This window comes from Tachyglossus aculeatus, chromosome 17 (genome assembly GCF_015852505.1).
Source record: "Tachyglossus aculeatus isolate mTacAcu1 chromosome 17, mTacAcu1.pri, whole genome shotgun sequence".
Classification (NCBI taxonomy): Eukaryota; Metazoa; Chordata; class Mammalia; order Monotremata; family Tachyglossidae; genus Tachyglossus; species Tachyglossus aculeatus.
In genome coordinates this window covers 23393807-23413057 of record NC_052082.1, presented here as the reverse complement: position 1 = coordinate 23413057, position 19251 = coordinate 23393807, and the positions used below count along the sequence as shown (strand labels likewise).

The following is a 19251-nucleotide window of genomic DNA, read 5'->3' as shown; positions in this document are numbered from 1 at the left end:
AGTTCTTAAATGCAGACATTCAGAGATCTAATGCAACTCTTGCCAAAAAAGCTCTGCAGCTCTTCCTCTGGTCTCAGGACTTTAACCTGGCTAGGCTCACAGGTCCCAGGAACCCAATCCCAGCACAAACCAAGTAGTACTCAACCCCACTGAGGAATAAAATGATTACACCATATAAGAAAGAGAATGAAGAATCCACAAACTTTCTATCATCCAAGGTGCGCCTTCGAGATTTTGGTTTGATGAACGAGAAGTGAGTGAAGTCAAAAACCTTGCAGCTGGCTTTAATTTGGGGCCTGCCACTAACCAGCTGTGTGTCTTTAAGTAAGCCACTTATCTTCTCTGTGCCTCGGAGTTCCCTCATCTGCAACATGGGGATTCAATATCTTTTCTCCTCCAACAGACTAGGAGCCCCATGTATCTATTCCAGCATTTAGTACATAGTAAGCATTTAACAAATAATAATAATTAGTGAGGCAAGAAATAAAACACTACCAACTCACAGGTCCTCAGGATCAAAACAAAACAGAGACCCACACCAATCTGTGGCTGGAGATATGGATCAAGCTAAGAAACATATGTCGCTACAGGTGGGTTATCCAAGCTCAGGAAATCCAGAAATTGTGTTTATGGCCACCAAACTAAGCATTTTGCCTCAGCACTAAAGAAGCTCTGGACACACACATACACACACAAATGCAGAAAGAACCATCATCATAGACAAAAAGAGAGCTTTATAGAGACGACAAGAAAACCATAATGAACACCTGAACATATCCTCCATCAATAAGATGGACAAAAGCCCTTGGAAGCACAGAAAGCCAGCTGAAATTTAATGCATGGTCTTAGTTATAGTCATTAAAAGCTTTTACAATGAGTTTATGGAAAGGAGAAGGACACTATTTATTTTCACTATTCAAAAGGACAGTATCAGAAGATACCATCCTCTACACTTTAAAATTTGTTAAGTGTGCATTTTGCAAATTCACAATAAGACCAGCTCAAAGGCCATTTAAATTAAAAGACAGTTAAATAAAAAACAAAGAATTCTTAAATACCTGGCCTTCATCGGGAAGTTCTGAGAAATGTCTTTCATTAATTTTAAGGCATCATAAACAGGAGTAGACATAATCTGTGAAGCTGCTTGAAAACTAATATCTGGAAGAAAGAAACCATAGGTCAGTAATTCCCACAGCCCGTAAGCATTTTATACATGCATACACGTGATAAATTGCAACTACATCCTAATAGCATTTTATTCAGGTACACAAAAGATTGCACTTGCTTTGGGGTCTTACACTTATATATTTAATCACGGGTGCTGTGAAGAGCCCACAACAAGCTGCCTTATTGGTGACTGTTTTTGATCCTGTGAACAATTAGTGCTTAGTATAGTGCGCTGAACTCGGTAAGCGCTCAATAAATATGATGGAATGAATGAACAAGAAGGAAAAGACTGGCGAAGGCACTGATGGGCTCTACTCAAGGTGATCGCTGGCCTGTGTGGGGTGGAGCATGGAGGGAGGTGTGACCTTCTCTCCCTGTTCTACCCAAGAACGGGCCTGGATCAATCAATGACTACCACATAGAGCCACAGCTACTATGCCTAAGGCAGATAAAAGGAACTCGTTTTGAATCACGAGGAGGCATACAGAAGGCACACTGAGACATACAGAAGCAGCAAGAGAAGGAGGGAGGCAGCACGTAGAGGAAAGCACCTGGAGTAGTAGCCGCAGCAGGGGAGCAGCACTTGAAAGCGGAAAGAAGCATTGGCAGAACGGGCTTGACCAGCAGACTGGTACTGGACTCTTGGTGGAGTGACTGTGTGTGTATGTGTCACTCCCTTGCATGCTGGTAAAACTAAGTAAAAACTTTCCACAGCAACCTTGGTGATCAGAGGTGTGGTTGGTTCTACTATCATCATCATCAATCGCATTTATTGAGCGCTTACTATGTGCAGAGCACTGTACTAAGTGCTTGGGAAGTACAAATTGGCAACATATAGAGACAGTCCCTACCCAACAGTGGGCTCACAGTCTAAAAGGCGGAGACAGAGAACAAAACCAAACATACTAACAAAATAAAATAAACAGAATAGATATGTACAAATAAAATAAATAAATAAATAGAGTAAAAAAAATATGTACAAACATATATACATATATACAGGTGCTGTGGGGAAGGGAAGGAGGTAAGATGGGGGGATGGAGAGGGGGACGAGGGGGAGAGGAAGGAAGGGGCTCAGTCTCATTCCTCTATGTGTCTCCGCGGCTCCCCCGGTCCAGGAACGACCTGGTTGATTCGAGCCAGGGGGACTCACAATAGGTGCCAATATTTCCTTTTTGAGTGGGCTTTGAGTGAGCCACAAGAGGAAAAGAGTGGGAGGGAAGTTGATGAGGACTGCAAGTCCCTTACAATCAAGGATTGGAACTTCCAACTCTACTGTACTGTACTTTCCCAAGTATTTAATACAGCGCTTTGCCCACAGTAAATATTCAAAAAATACCATTAATTGATTGATTGAAAGGAGCAAATGAGGAGGAAATGCAGAGGGACAAAGAAGAGAAAGAGAAGACAGAAGTGAGGAGAGGAAAAAAGTAAAAAAAAGGGGAAGGAGAAGAAAATAAATAGGGTTCTTTCCCTCCCTCCCACGTGGTCTCCTCTGCTTCCGCACAAAAAAAGAGGCATACTAAATACAAAAAGGAATAAAAAGCAATGTAGGATGGCCAAAATAAAAGATAATTTTGTTAAGGGAGATTTTTTCCAGATTTCCCTCATTTAATTCAAAAAGTGGGAGGGGCATGAAAAACTCCTCCATGAAGATTCTGCTTCAGCTTTATGATTGGAATACTATCAATATTGAATAATAGTTCATATTAAATATTAAGACATTATTAATATTAAACATTAAATGAAATATCACCTCAGATGTACAACTTGAAGCTCTCATGAGAAGGACCCTGCAAACTTGGAGAGAAATTCAAGGATGTATTCTTTAAAGACTCTCAACCCAATTTTATTCAATTTATTAATACAGTAATTACAAAAAAGCACCAAGGTTGTCACTTTCTTATTTTAAGAGTGGGTGAGTTTAACCGTGAGCCAGTTCTAGCAAAGATACTCTGAATAAGAATATAGTAATTGAGTGTGTTTACCTTCACTCCATGAAATTGTATATAGCTTAATGAAACATGCCTTTTAAAAATGGGGAAATCTAGCTCTTCATATTTTTCTAAGCACTTAAGAATTCTAAAGAGGCAACACGATAGAGTTGAAAACATTATGGAGGACCCTGTTTGTAATCCTAGCTCTGCCACTTATCTACTGTGAGATTAATTTAACGTTAACTCCAAATCACCATGATAAAAACTGAACTCATCTTTCCTACCAAACCCATTACTCCTCCAGGGACCATCCCAACACTGTTGATAACACCAATATCCTTCCTTAACTCACAAGTTCACCATCTTGGTTTTATCCTTGACTCTCCCTCCGTCAATCCACATATTCAGTCAGTTACCAAATCCTGTAGGTTCTATCTTCACAACATCTTCAGAATTTGATCTTTTCTCCCCATCCAAACAGCTACCATGTCATATCCCATCTTAGCCTCCTGGTTGAACTCCCTACTCTCAGCCTCTCCCTTCTCCAGTCCATAACTTGATTATGCTACCTGAATCACTTTTCTGAAAAGTCATTCTACTCATGACATTCTACACATGACCCTTCTCCCAAGTGCTTAGTATAGTGTACCCAGTAAGTCCTCAATACTACTGAGTGACTGATTTCTCTGCACACAACTGATGCTAAATAATATTGATTGGTTGATCAATAACCTAGCTTATGTACAGAACACCCATGTTAGGTTGTAAGACACACATGATCTTGTTCCCGTTTTACCGTGAATCTATGTTGAGGCTCCTGTGCTAGTTTGTTTTTTTTTTAACCCAGAATTAAAAGAAGTTTCTAAACCAGTAATATACAGGCTCACGTGTATCTCAAACACAGACAGCTTAAACTGAAAAAAAATATTTAAGGATTCACATTAGTGATGACTTTCTTTTTTTTCCCCTAATATGTGCCACCCACTGTCCTAAGCACCGGGGTAGAAACAAGATAATCAAGTCGGATACAGTTCCTATTCCACACAAGGTTCACAGTCTAATAGCTAATGATTCCACCTTTTACAAAAGGAGGAAACTGAAGCCCAGAGAAGTTAAGCGGGTTATCCAAAGTCACCCAGCAATGGCTGTTTTGTCCAGTTGAGGAGTACGATGGCCAAATGGAGAGAGCCTGGGACTGGGAGGCAGCGGTCCTGGATTCTAATTCCAGCTCGACTGTTTGCAAAGCCCTATCTTTATTAAAAAATACCTTCTTCCCTTTTAGATTGTGAGCCCACTGTTGGGTAGGGACTGTCTCTATATGTTGCCAACTTGTACTTCCCAAGCGCTTAGTACAGTGCTCTGCACACAGTAAGTGCTCAATAAATACGATTGATTGATTGACTGATTCTTCTGAAACGCAGACTCATAAAATTTAGGCATATCCCAAGATTCATATTTAACACATTTTGAAATGTGGGTGTGAACCGTCAAACTGTGGGACAAGTTTTCCCTTAGACTTAAGTGTAATTTGCTCCTTACTTGACAACCAAGATCTACAGATAATAATAATAATAATAATGGGATTTCTTAAGCACTTACTATGTGCAAAGCACTGTTCTAAGCTCTGGGGAGGATACAAGATGATCGGATTGTCCCACATGGAGCCCACAGTCTTCATCCCCATTTTACATATGAGGTAACTGAGGCCCAGAGAAGTTAAGAGACTTGCCCAAAGTCACACAGCTGACAATTGGCAGAGCTGGGATTTGAACCCATGACCTCTGACTCCTTAGCCACGCTGCTTCTCTAATAAATAAGATGTTTATTGTAGATGGGTCTCTCCATATCCTTCCCCCTCCCTTAGCCTCAGGGACTTTTCTGACCCCGTGCACCCCAATTTTGTTTCCTCTCTACCTCGGACTCCCCAGTTTTCCCAATCCTGCTGCTGAAGTCACCTTCCCAATGCACTCATCAGCATACCTCCACTAACCCCAACTTCAGAGCTCAAACCTCCTAGTAGATCCACCAAAATCCCCATGCTCCTCTCCCTTTCTTCCTACCTCTCTACCTCTGCAATGGGGGTTAACTCACACCTTCCCCACTACCCACTCTGTTCCGCCCCCCAAGCCTTGACATGAGGGTATGAGGTTATGACAAATCTCTCAATTTCATATATAGCAATTTAAACAACAATTTCTCAGAACTAGGGGTACACCCAGTGAAAATACACATCATTATTTTATGAAGGTATATTTAGTATAAGAGAAGTGTGTAGTTAAACAAATGCTTTTTCAAAATTACAGTAGAAATACAAATACTATACCTTGAAGTTCCCAAACTTTCAAAGGCACCATTTCTTTAGTACTTTCAATAAGGTGTTTTCTCAACTCCTTCAAATTATCTTTAAGGTCGGGATGAATTTTACTAAATCAAAATATCAATAAATATCACTTGTTACTTATATCAGTTAGAGCTTCTTTCTAAAACCAAGATCACCTCTTGGGATAATACCTAGGATAAAACTCGGAACTAGTGCCAACCAAAGGATTTTATAATATATTCTTATGATGAATGCAAATATTTTAATAGGCATTTGCAATTAAGTTCCAATTTTCCTCCCACTATCTTTTCGAAATGGAACTCTTCTATGAATAAAAAATTTGATGGATGGACTTATTTTAAAATAATTTACTTAGCAATTAGAGTTATCAACTAGCACAACTAATCAACAGTCCAATAAATAGAACTGAAAAAAATGCTGTCCTTCATTTTGATAATTTCTTATATACACATATATTAATAGTATAGTAATGAATGAGTCATATTATTTCATATATATTATTTGTACCAATTTTGGTTTTAAAAGGCATCGTTTAAAATTATGTTAACCTTCCTTTGGATAACTTTCACCAATCTCTTAGAAAATTATTCTCTGATATTTCATGAAAGCTCTTATGCCTGTTCTCAAGAGGGTAAATGGTGATATCCCTTTTGTTCTTCTATTCCTCTGCAAACATACATTTAAGGGCAAGAATTAACTATGATGACAGTTCAATTACCCCTGTAAACTTTATTTTGGTATATCCTTTCTTATGGTGATCTGTACATCTGCAAATAACAACAGGTCATATTTGATTTTTCACCTTAATCATTTGCAAGTTCCCCTTTATAATTATGGCTAATGTGATTGCACGAGGTTAATGACACTGTTAACTAAGACCCACAGTTACTTGTCTGAACCGGAGATAATGGTTGACTGAAAGTGGAATTTTTGTACGTTTTTAGAAACTGAGACATCAGGAACTAACAGTAAAAATCTACTTAAGTAAAAGAGAATGACAATCACTTAGGAAAAGCCACCAAATCTCAAAACTGTAATAACATTTCAATTTTAAAAGATATTATAAAGGGGAGTTTATCCTAAACAATCACTTTTCTTCAATCCATTGCTTTGGAAGACTGAAAAAAGAGTTTGTCAAACATACTTTTTGATAGAATTTCACTAAGGAGGCAGGTAATCCCTTACTAGTTTATTTTTCTTGCATTAATTTTTAAATACATCAAGTATAATTGAATATCAAAATATCCATTAGTGAAACTCTAATGTTAAAAACTAAATATTCCAAATAATTGCCTTTTCTACACAAAAGTAATATTAGCTATATGATATTCCTATTGCTTTTGAATTAAACCTCCAGTCATCCTATATAAAAGTTAAAATTACTCTGTTTTTTGCAGTGATGCCTATAATCAGAGTTAATTATATTCATTTAAGTCTTCTTCATGATTAAAAACCTTCTGGACTTTGTATAACTGCTGCTAATTATTCAACCTGTAATTTATCTGCCTTTCAAGAGAACTGAGAACAATTTAAGCAAATGAGTATTAATTGCAATTCCTAGTTCTACACACTATAAATTCTAATTCCAACACAGTTCTTGTTTATTACAGTTTAGAAATCAAGCCCAGTCTAACAAAACCTGTTTTGACCTTGAACAGCTTTCAGACTTTAAATGTCTTGTTTTACATTCTATTTAAAAAAATAAAAACCTTCAAATACAAATTTTAAAGAAATAAAATTGAACTTACTTCAATTTCCCAAAGAGAAATCCCTGAATTTCATTTTCTTCATTGTCCTCTTCTAGCTCGGTTTCATTTGTAGCTGCATTTTGACAGACAGAACAAATCAAAATTTGATGGCCACAGTGAAAGTACAATTTAAAGGCAATTTTATTTGCTTTTTCTATGGCTGAAAGTTAATGGAATTATGGAAAGAAGGATTAAGAGATAATTTGGTTGACTTTCTCCATATAGGCAGCCTAGACAATCCACTTTGGAGTTCAACTTGCAGTTGAATTTGCACTCTTTACTCGCTCCTCCCTCAGCCCCATCGCACTTGGGTATATAACTGCAATTTATTTATTTATATTAATGTCTGTCTCCCCCTTTTCTCTAGGCTCGTTGTGGGAAGGGAATGTGTCTACCAACTCGATTATAGTGTACTCTCCCAATAGTTTGTTACAGTTCTCTGCACACAATAAGCACTCGATCAATACCACTGATTGACTGACTGATTTATTCGGGTGGCTTACATGAAGCAAGTCAACTAGACATAAACTCTAATCTTCCACTTAATTTAGATTGTTCAGGGCCAGCTATTTTGTACGTCGTACCATGTGTGCTACTCCAAAGTGTAGGACATCAACAGAGGGCTATGGAGTGATTTGCCTGTCAGGTCAAAGATGACAGATCCTAGCAGTCACTTCTAAGTTGTTAGATGTCTAGGGACATCTGTGGTCATGGTATAAATGGGCACAAATGGTTGTGGCTAGGCAGGAAATTAATGTCCTATGCCTTCATATAATAGATTCTCTAAAATGCTGCTGACTCCAAGGCAGACCCAAGAAGCAGGCAGAACTTAATGCATTAATGACAGGGTAGGGAGAAGGAACATAGAACATTTTAGAAAGCAGATGGAATGCGGATGTTTGGAACAGGCAACCCCTACACCAGAATGGTCCCGAGGTGCTGACACTGAAAATTCAAAAAGTACTAAAGCAAATTTCAATCTAAAAAGTGAGAGAAGGCTGGCAAGTGTAGGGAAACATGAGTTGTGAGATGGAGATAGCTTGTCCACATGAGTGTGTGAGGGTATTTTAAAGGCAAATGAACCCAACTTTTATTACCCACCTAATTAAGACAATGGTTGGAGATCCTGCCAAAAAATAGTCAAAATATGTAAAGTCTTCTACATTAATGTCAGAACGCTAAAAATTGAGGAAATTTGAATTCTTGGTCATTAGGACATGAAATTGAGTGCCCAAAGAGAAAACAATGGGATACAGGGTTGGCAGGCTATAGATACTACAATAAAGACAATAAAGAGACAGGTGCATATACAGCCCTGTTTCCAGGCTGGAACATGCCAAATGCATTTACATATATATAATGCTGATAATAACTTGCTTAGCAGTTGCTAAGTGCCAAACACTGCAGTATGTGCTGGGGTAGATACAAGTCAATTATGCCAAACTAGTCCCTGCTCCATAAGGGGCTCCCAGTCAAAGTTGGGAGGGAGATTCGGTAATTAATTCCCATTTCAAGGATGGGGGGAACTGAGGCACAGAGAAGTTAAGTGACATGATCATGGTCACATAGCAGGAAAATGGAAGAGCCGGAGTAGAACCCAGGTCCCTAGACTCCCAGAACCATGATTTTCCTATTAGGCTACACTGCACTCATGCCCAGCTCGCCTCTCGTATAAAGCACTGCAAGGGAATTAGGGAAAATTTTTCTCACAGCACATATCTATCTGGATAGAACCTGAGTGGCACTGGAAGAAATGGTGTGCATGTGCACAGAAAAAGCTGGAGGGGGGAAGCGGAGTGTTGGCTGATCATCGGGAGTCACGAGGGATGACAGAGACAACCACCCTACTTCTAATAAAGTATTGTGTGTAGACAGTTAAAAGAGCAAGTGTGATAGAGAAGGCTAATGTCGAAGAGTTAAAATCAATTTTTTCATTCCCTAGGGAAAATTATTTTTAATCAGCAAGTAATCCATCTCCTAAAAATGAAGTCTTTGTTTTATTACATTATGAACGATATAATAATAATAATGGTATTCACTATGTGTCACTGAACTGAAAGCTGGAGTATATACAAGATAATTAAGTTAGAAACAGTCCCTGCCCTTCATGGGGCTTACAGTCTAAATTGGACGGAGAATGGGTATTTAAATGCTAAAACGTATTTAAATGATGAAACTGGCACGGAGAGGTTAAATGACTTGCCCAAGGTCACACAATAGACAAATGGCAGAGTCCAGGTGAGAATCCAGGTTCTTTGACTTCAGGCTTGTGCTCTTTCCACTAGGACATGCTGCTTCTCTAGTGACACAATTCTACCTCTTCCCTATTAAATATTCCCCTAATTCTCCTCTCCAGCCCTATTCCTCTTCCTCAATTTCAGCAGCCTAATCTTTGCCCCCTACATATCTCCTATCTCAGCTCCATTCTCCCTAATTCAAGTCCCAACAACAATCTCCTAGTAGGCAGGGAGCAGTTCTACTAATTCTACTGTACTCTCCCATGTGCTTATTACAGTGCCCTGCACAAAGTTGGTACTTGGTAAATAATACTGATATAATCTCAATTTCCTCTTGTTCCACATAGACACAAATTATAGAGATTCAGTTCTTGCCTCCTAATGGAGTGCCTGCTGGAACACAAGGAATAGGCATGATATTTTGTGTCACTTTAAACTGAGTTCACCCAAAAGTTTATGGTTGCAATTGATTATTTCTCTCTATGTCTGGGACTACATTTGATTTATCTTTTGAAGCATATATTTGAAAACTATATGTACAATGAGATAGCCATTCGAAAACTCGTCAGTATAAAATATAAATCATAATATAGTCTCCAAATTTTCTATTTATACAACATAGAAAACCTACCTTTAACTTGTGAATCATCCATTACTTTGTACTCCGTGCTTTTAATTGCAAGTTCCACACCATACCCAGATAAATACATTTTCTTGGATTTTGGTTTCTATTCAAAGAGATTGTTTGGAGAAGTAAAAATGCTATTATGTTAAAAAATATCTTTTAGATATAAAAATTGCTTAACAAAATAGAACATCAGTTTTTATTGATCTGAAAACATTGCTTGTGAAGGATAGAATTATTAAAAATAGAATTTATAAGGATTGTTTTTGACAAATAAATCTTCATAAATGTACTATCCTTAGAGTCTACAACAAAACAAATGCAAAAAATAATTGCTTTAATTAAACTCTACATCATGGCCAACTGAAATGATCAGAGGGGTATTTCCTCATCATGATCATTGACAAATGGTTGAAAACAAAGGTTAGAAAAAGTGTAAAGCTTGTTCTCTACATCCAATAATGACCCACATAGCACTGAAAACAAATTAGCTGAAAATATGATGAATCAGTGATGATTAAATCCTCATGAAAAGTAATTTGCAATAATTCAAATAAGTTTTCTGTCAGCTTCCTCACTCGTCTTCTTGCCTCCAATCTATCTCCTTGTCTGTCTATGCTACACCATTGCATGGATTGTGGTTCAAAAATGCAATCTGGCAGCCGCTCCAATGGTTACCCATGGTTCCTAACAGTACCAAGGTTCTCTGCCAGTTCTCTTCTCATTCGGCTTTTTCTTCACCCACTACAATCAAGTTCACACTCCTCAATGTACTTCACCTTGTTCTACCTTGCTCCCAACTTTTCTACATCTGATTCCTTGCTCATGTGTCTGGTGCTCCCTTCCCCTTCCAAATCTTCCCACCTTCATAGTCCTTTTGAAATAATAATAATAATAATAATAATGGCATTTATTAAGCACTTACTATGTGCAAAGCACTGCTCTAAGCGCTGGAGAGGTTATGAGGTGATCAGGTTATCCCACAGGGGGCTCAGTCTTAATCCCCACTATACAGATGAGGTAACAGGCACAGAGAAGTTAAGTGACTTGCCCAAAGTCACACAACTGACAATTGGCGGAGATGGGATTTGAACCTATGACTTCTGACTCCAAAGCCCATGCTCTTTCCACTGAGCCATGCAAATACCACCTCCTCCAAAAAATGCAGGCACCAGGCCAAATTCAGCCACTTCAAATACATCCTTATTGTCCTCTCTTCTGCTTGGCAACATTACATCTCCTCACTCAACTCCCATGACCAACTGCCCTGCCAAATATTCCAGATCTTTAAACTTATTGGCATATCCATAATTTATTTTAATGTCTGTCTTCCCCGTAAACTTCAGCTCTTTGTGGGCATGGAATATGTCTACCAACTCTGTTGTCTTGTATGCTCCCAAGCTCTTAGTAAAGTGCTCTGCACACAGATTAACTGATTTAATCTACCAATAGTATTTACTACTAGTGCTCTTACTATATGCAGTGCACTGAAATAAGCACTTGGGAGAGTACAACAGAATTAGCAAACACATTCCCTGCCCATAACGAGCTTAGTCTAGATTTAACTCCTTCCTGAAGGCCACAGTGCCCCCATTTCCCTTCTCTCTTGACTCTAGTGACCTTGCCAACTACTTTAATGACAAAACCAAATCTATCAGGTGTGAATTTCCTAAAGCCTCACCTTCCTAATGCTCTCCTCTGCCCACATCTACTCTCCAAGCTTCTCAAGAGATTGCCTGTCTGCTTTCAAAACCTTTACCCTGTTCCTACACTTCCAAAACTATTCTTTCTCATCTTGTTAAAATACTTGACTCCCATTCTCCTCTCCCTGACTTCCATCTCAATGACTGATGGCTCCTTTCCCTCTGCCCTCAAACAGACCCTCATCCCCCCAACTTAAAAATACCTGCTCTGGATTCCACTGCACCTTTAAGCTTTTCCCCATCTCCCTCCTCCCATTTCTGTCCATATTCCTCCAATGGGTGACCCTTCTTTACCCTCTGCAATCTGGTTTGTGCCTTATTCATTCCACTAAGACTGTACTCTCAAATGTTACCAATGACCTCCTCTAACAAATTCTACTCTGTCCTAACCTTCCTCAACTACTGAGGTGTGTTTGACACTGTGGAGCACTCCCTTCTCCTGGTTTTTGGTTTCTTTAACTTGGTTTTTCTCATAGTCCTCTCACCTCTCTGATCAATCCTTCTCAGTCTCTTTCACGGGCTCTTCCTCTACAACAAATCTGCTGAGACTATTTGTTCTCTGTCCCCTTCTCTTTTCAATGAACACTAACTCCCTTGGACAGCTCATCTGCTCCCAGGTATTTAAGTATCACTTCTATGAGAAGCAGCATGGCTCAGTGGAAAGAGCCTGGGCTTTGGAGTCAGAGTTCATGGATTCAAATCCCAGCTCTGCCAATTGTCAGCTGTGTGACTTTGGGCAAGTCACAACTTCTCTGGGCCTCAGTTCCCTCACCTGTAAAATGCGGATTAAGACTGTGAGCCCCTGTGGGACAACCTGATCACTGTGTAACTTCCCCAGCGCTCAGAACAGTGCTTTGCACGTAGTAAGCACTTAATAAATGCCATTATTATTATTATTATTATTATTATTATGCAGAAGATTCCCAAATTAATTCATTCAATTGTATTTATTGAGTGCTTAATGTGTGCAGAGCACTGTACTAAGTGCTTGGAAAGTACAATTTGGCAACAGATAGAGATAATCCCTACCCAACAACAGGCTCACAGTGCAGAAGGGGGAGACAGACAACAAAACAAAACAAGTAGACAGGCACCAATAGCATCAAAATAGAAAAATAGAACTATAGATTTATACACATCATTAATAAAATCAGTTGAATAATAAACATGTACAAATATACACAAGTGCTGTGGGGCAGGGAAGGGGGTAGAGCAGAGGGAGGGAGTAGGGGCAATGGGGAGGGGAGGGGAGGAGGAGCAGAGGAAAAGGGGGGCTCAGTCTGGGAAGGCCTCCTGAGGAGGTGAGCTTTCAGTAGGGTTTTGAAGGGGGGAAGAGAACTAGTTTGGCAGATTTGAGGAGGCAGGGCATTCCAGGCTAGAGGTAGGACGTGGGCCAGGGATCAGCAGCGGGACAGGCAAGAACGAAGCACAGTGAGGAGGTTTGCAGTGGCAGAGAAGTGGAGTGTGCTGGCTGGGCTATAGAAGGAGAGAAGGGAGGTGAGGTAGGAGGGGGCAAGGTGATGGAGAGCTTTGAAGCAAATAATGAGAGGTTTTTGCTTGATATGGAAGTTGATAGGCAACCATTGGAGATTTTTGAGGAGGGTAATGACATGTCTGGAGTGTTTCTGTAGAATGATAATCTGGGCAGCAGAGTGAAGTATAGATTGAAGTGGGGAGAGACAGGAGGATGGGAGATCATAGAGGATGCTGATGTAATAATCCAGTTGGGATATGATGAGAGATTGTACCAACATGATAGCGGTTTGGATGGAGAGGAAAGGGCAGATCTTGGAGATGTTGTGAAGGTGAGATCAGCAGGTTTTGGTGACGGGTTGGATGTGTGGGGTGAATGAGAGAGCGGGGTCAAATCTACCTCTCATCTCCTCACAAACTTGGATTTCCTCCCACCTCCAGGTCAACTCTACAAGGATGCCTACAGGCACCTGAAGCTATATAGGTGCCACACTGAATTTATCATTTTCCCTCCCAAACCCTCGTTTCCATTCAATTTTCCCATTACACTGCACAATACCACCATATGACCAGTCTCTGAAACCTGCAAATATGTCATTATCCTTGACATCTTCATCTCTTTCAGCCCACACAAAATTAAGTCAATCACCAAATCCTGTTCTACAACATTTCCATACAGGCACCACTTGTCATTTTCCAGCTTGACTACTGTAACAGCCTTTCACATATCTCCTTGCCTCTAGTCCCTCTATATTTCTACTCCCAGACCATTTTTCTAAAATGTTATTCAGCACATGCCTCCTGAAATCTATCTTTGCATCAAGTAGAAACTCGCGATCATTGTTTTTAAGGCACTAAATCAGCTCCCTTCCTCCAATTTATGCTCTCTTCTCCCACTATACTCCAGCTCACACTCTTCACTCCTCTGAAGCTCCGTTCTCATCTCTCCTGCCACCAACCTCTTGTTCACATCATCCCCCTGCTCCCCTTCAAATTTAACAAACGCAGTTCTCCTCATTTTGAAAACCCTCCTGAAATCACATCTCCTCCTGAGCCCAATTAGCACATCACTGGCCATCTCTCTGAGCAAGAAAGGTACATGTATATGGGCTTATTTCTCATTCTACAAAACATGCCCCCAAATTCAGGAAAAAAAAATGAAGTAAAATACTTCAACTAGGAATACTAGGCCTGATTTTCCAATTCCTCAAGTGAACTGACTTATTTGTAATTACAGTGATCTGGCAATGTTGGGTACTGACAGAAGTTGACTACTTGTTATGTTTCAGCTTTTAGATTACTTTTAAAAATTCACAACAAAAGGCATTGGAGAGCAAATTAAAGAAATATATGTCACTCATGCCGCTGTGATTCCACAGAAGAAATGGAATTTCAGGCAATTAATTTTCTTTACCAGTTTCAGGAAAGTATTCCACTTACTTGTCAAAGACACATGTTTATTTTATTTCTATTTGTCTTTTCTATTTGAAAATGCATGTTAATATCTGGATTCTAGGTTAATTAGTTTGGATTTGCAATCCAAGATGCTCATATACTAAATTAACTCATGAGATAATTTTTTTTTGCATTTATACTTCTCTTCCTTTAAAAAGCATCTATTTAAAAATAAGCATCAGTAGACATGTGTCCATTTTTATGCTCTGAAAATTTACAGCATGAATATTCTGGCTATACAATTGAAAGCCCCTGAAGACAGAGTCTTACTTAACAGCTAAAGATTCTCTGTGTGATCTGATTAAGGATCATATATGATTTAACGGCAAAAAACTGGCTACATAAAACCTAAGAACAACCACTTAAACATAAAGCATACTGCTTCAAGGGATCAGATATCTCATATAAATTGGGATGAACATCACTATTGATTGTAGAATGTCTCACACACACACACACACACTCTCTCTCTCTCTCTCTCTCTCTCTCTCTCTCTCTCTCTCTTTCATTAAGGTGCTGCTTTTGATTAGGCTGGACTCAGAAGCTGCAGTGATGGCAGCAGCCTAGCAGTAAGGAAGCGGAAGAGTGGGAGGAGAAGTCATCTAACTTCTTTCTTCCCCTCCTCATCTTGCCCCAGTCTTTCCTCGCACCACCTTTCTCTGTCTCCCTTTGGACTTTTTCTTTCTCAGTCTCTCTCTCCCTCTGACCGTTCTTCGTCTGTGATTCCTCACTCTGTCTCTGTCCTTCTTTGGTTCTTGGTCTTTTGGAACTCCTTTCCCTCCTTCTCAGCGCCATGCTCTGGAAGCCCTGCTCCTCTCTGATTTCCAATTTCCTCAGTTTCAGTTTCCTCGGAAAAACTGACGATAAGTACTATGAAAAATAATTAATACACACATCTATCTCACATTTTATTCAATCTGTAAGCTATCACTTTTATTCTGAACAAACAAATGGTTTCTTTAAAGGTCAAATATCATGTAAACATGGCTCTTGGATCAATGATTACTGAAATGGTTTACCTAAGTAAACCAAGCTTGAGTGACAGTTTGAATGACAAAATCCAACTGGTTCCAAACTGGGAAGACTGATCCTATTAGTATTCAATCAATCGAGCTGTATTTATTGAGTACATACTGGGTGTAGACAACTATCCTAAGTGCTTGGGGGAAGAGTGCAATATAATAGAGTTGGTAGATATGTTCCCCGCCCACGAATAGCTTACAAATAGCTTACAATCGTGGAGGTGATCCACAATTGGTGGTCCACCAATGCCACCCTAAAGTCTCATGGCAGATAGTGACAGGGAAAAACTTACTTCTTCCTCCACTGCCAACCTCTGCTGCCTATTGCTGTCTGTCTCCTGCCATTCTGCTGGGCTTACAGGCTTACAGCTCTCTTCCTCCCTTCAAAGCCCTACTGAGAGCTCACCTCCTCCAGGAGGCCTTCCCAGACTGAGCCCCCTCCTTCCTCTCCCCCTCCTCCCCCTTCCCATCCCCCCCGCCTTACCTCCTTCCCCTCCCCACAGCAGCTGTATATATGTTTGTACATATTTATTACTCTATTTATTTTACTTTGTACATATTTACTATTCTATTTATTTTATTTTGTTAATATGTTTTGTTTTGTTGTCTGTCTCCGCCTTCTAGACTGTGAGCCCGCTGTTGGGCAGGGACCGTCTCTATATGTTGCCAACTTGTACTTCCCAAGTGCTTAGTACAGTGCTCTGCACACAGTAAGCGCTCAATAAATACGATTGAATGAATGAATGAATGAATGACCAAATGACTGCCACTGTTATTAGGCACCAGTGCTGCCCCAGCCAAGCCCATGGCATGCACAGCTGCCAGATCCAAAACCAATCCTCATGGACATACAGTACTCTGCATACAGTAAGTGCTCAACAAATACCATCGAATGAATGAATTGTTTCCAGTAGTAATGGATGACCAATTTCTAACCATGATAGATGTTTATCTGTACTTTGAACCAATTCAGACAGGGTAGTACTATCAGCTTTGCCACCACTGAAAGAGAACAATTCTTCTTCAGTGATGATGGCCATCACTAGGGTCACCCCTGAAAGGAACACTTCTTTTCACTCTTTTAAAGCAGGGGCAAAAGAATTCACTCCTGTTGCTTACTGGATCCTGCCTTAGGCCATTTTTGATACTGTGAGCCCTCCACTGAAGGACAGATTCCCATCTACTTCCCATCTGTGTATTCTTTCCCAGCTAGGACAGAACCTCCGAAGTCACATTGTTCTACCCCACTTCAGGGCCATCTGATCAGTGACTTTTGTTCAGTGCTCAGCATGACAATGATTAAATATTCACTGATCACATATATATTGATGCTACACAATTATATGACTGCTTAAATTATGTATTAAAAATCATTTATATTAATGTCTCCCCCTCCCCCTCTAAGCTTGATGTGGGCAAAGAACATGCCTACTAACTCTGTATGTACAACCCCAAGCACTTAATACAGTGTTTTACAGATAGTATGAACTCAATGAATACCACTGATGATGATATGCTCTAGAACTACATGATGACTATGCTAAATTAAATGATGGGTAATGACAAAGACCACTGCCGAAAAATAAAATAGTTTTGTTCGACTTTCTCACCTTTGGAAAAAAAATAAAACAACTATACCTGAACATAATGCCGGAAAACATACATAATCTCCTGGTTTTGAGCTTTTTCAGAGAGGATTTCATGAAATTTAACGAAGTCTTTTGTACCCATTTCTGCATAAAGAATAGCCACCGGAACATTCTCATTGATTTTAGGGTATTTATGATCTCCTTTGAAAAGATATGGCCTGGGTCTAGAATTAAAACAAAATACAAACAGTCAAAAAGCTGACAAGCAAAAGAATGACAAGAAGAGTAATCATTTTTCCTTCCTTGTTACCATGATATTTACATAATTATATGTGCAAAATAAAGATGCAAACCCAAGCGTACTCTAAAGGGATGACTACACTAATAATTTGACATGACTAGTGCCCAATCACCTTTGATAGAATCTTAAAAACTAAGACTTTTAGTTCCTCCCACGATTTTAGTGACATTCAAGAGATATTTACTTCAGTTACAGGATAAAGAATTCACAATGTGGGCAAAATGGCAGAGAAACTCTTAGATATAAAAGGGAGCAACAATGGCGGAACTATGTAGAATGAAAAACACTACAAATATTGAATAGGTGGACTCTACAACCCTGAATTTCAATATAAATTTTATTGCATACATCCAGGAAATAAATTCTCAGCTAAAGCTAAAGCACTAAATCTTTCTTGCTTCTAATTTTACTTCTCTTCATGATTTGTAAAATAATGCTTCTTTGGGACATTATTTGAGCTTTGAGATTTGTGCTTTCTCTACCCCTTTCACTGCCTTCCAGTAGACATTTTTCCATTATAACAATAATTGAAAGGTTCTTTGGATTTTCAAGCCGGTGCTATAATTAGCTGAACTTCCTATTTTTAAAGGCAGTGCTGTAGGTTCACAGGATCATTTCAAATGCACTTTCCCTTTCTGATTTCTTTTTAATGGAAAAATTAATCCTATTTCCATAAGACCGAAAGCAAATCTGCTCATATGTTGGTTTTTCTTGAGAGGAAAACAGCTGCTGCCATTAAATTCAATAATCCTGATCAACTACTATTGTTGGGGTAAATGTGGGGAGAAGGAGAGAAAAGGGGGAGGGAGGGAGAGAGACAGAATTGGGTACCCAGGTTCATTCAATCAATCAATAGGATTAATGGGACATTGTGGCGAGTAAAACAGAATTAGTAAACATGTTCTCTGACCTCAGGGAGTTTACAATCTAGGTTCAACAGTTGGAATGAGCACTTCAGGATTCCACTGAGGGGAATACTGGACAGAAGCAGTGTGGCCTAATGGAAAGAGCATGGGACTGAGAGTCCTGTATTCTAATTCCCCCTCCAACACTTATCTACTATGTGACCTTGGGCAAATCACTTAACTTCTTTTCACCTCAGTTACCTCATCCGTAAAATGGGGATTAAGACTGTGAGCTCTATGTGGGATAAGAACTGTGTCCAATCTGATTATCTTGTATCTACTCCAGTGCTTAGCACAGTGCCTAGCACACAGTAAGCACTCAAAAACAATTTAATAAAAAAAAAAATGAGCATGGGCCTGGGAGTGAGAGGACCTAGGTTTTAATCCAGGTTCTGCCACCTGTTTACTGTGTGATTTGGGCAGGTCACTTAATTTGGTATTATTATAAGCAATAATAATAATGATGATAACATCTGTTAAGCATTTACTATGTGCCAAGCACTGTACTAAGTTCTGGGGTAGATACACATTAATCAGATTGGATCACATGGGACTCACAGTCTAAGAAAGAAAAGTGAAGATTTGCCTAAGGTCACACAGCTGGCAAATGGCAAAACTGGGATTAGAACTCAGCTGTGTGACCTTGGGAAAGTCATTTAATTTCTTTGTGCCTCAATCACCTCATCTGTAAAATGTGGATTAAGACTGTGAGCCCTAGATGGGATACAGACCGTGTCCAACCTGATTA

The 19251-nt window shown here is 39.4% G+C and overlaps 1 protein-coding gene across 1 annotated transcript in view; it reads right to left on the bottom strand.

Moving 5' to 3' along the window:
- Nucleotides 1–19251, bottom strand: part of UGGT2 (UDP-glucose glycoprotein glucosyltransferase 2) — a 115054-nt gene that overhangs the window by 75682 nt on the left and 20121 nt on the right. Inside the window, exons 5-9 of the mRNA XM_038759255.1 lie at nucleotides 17347–17521; nucleotides 10062–10158; nucleotides 7194–7266; nucleotides 5428–5528; nucleotides 1059–1158 (exon numbers count right to left, since the gene is read on the bottom strand). Of these exons, the coding sequence (XP_038615183.1) occupies nucleotides 1059–1158; nucleotides 5428–5528; nucleotides 7194–7266; nucleotides 10062–10158; nucleotides 17347–17521 (546 nt within the window). The remainder of the gene's footprint in view (nucleotides 1–1058; nucleotides 1159–5427; nucleotides 5529–7193; nucleotides 7267–10061; nucleotides 10159–17346; nucleotides 17522–19251) is intronic.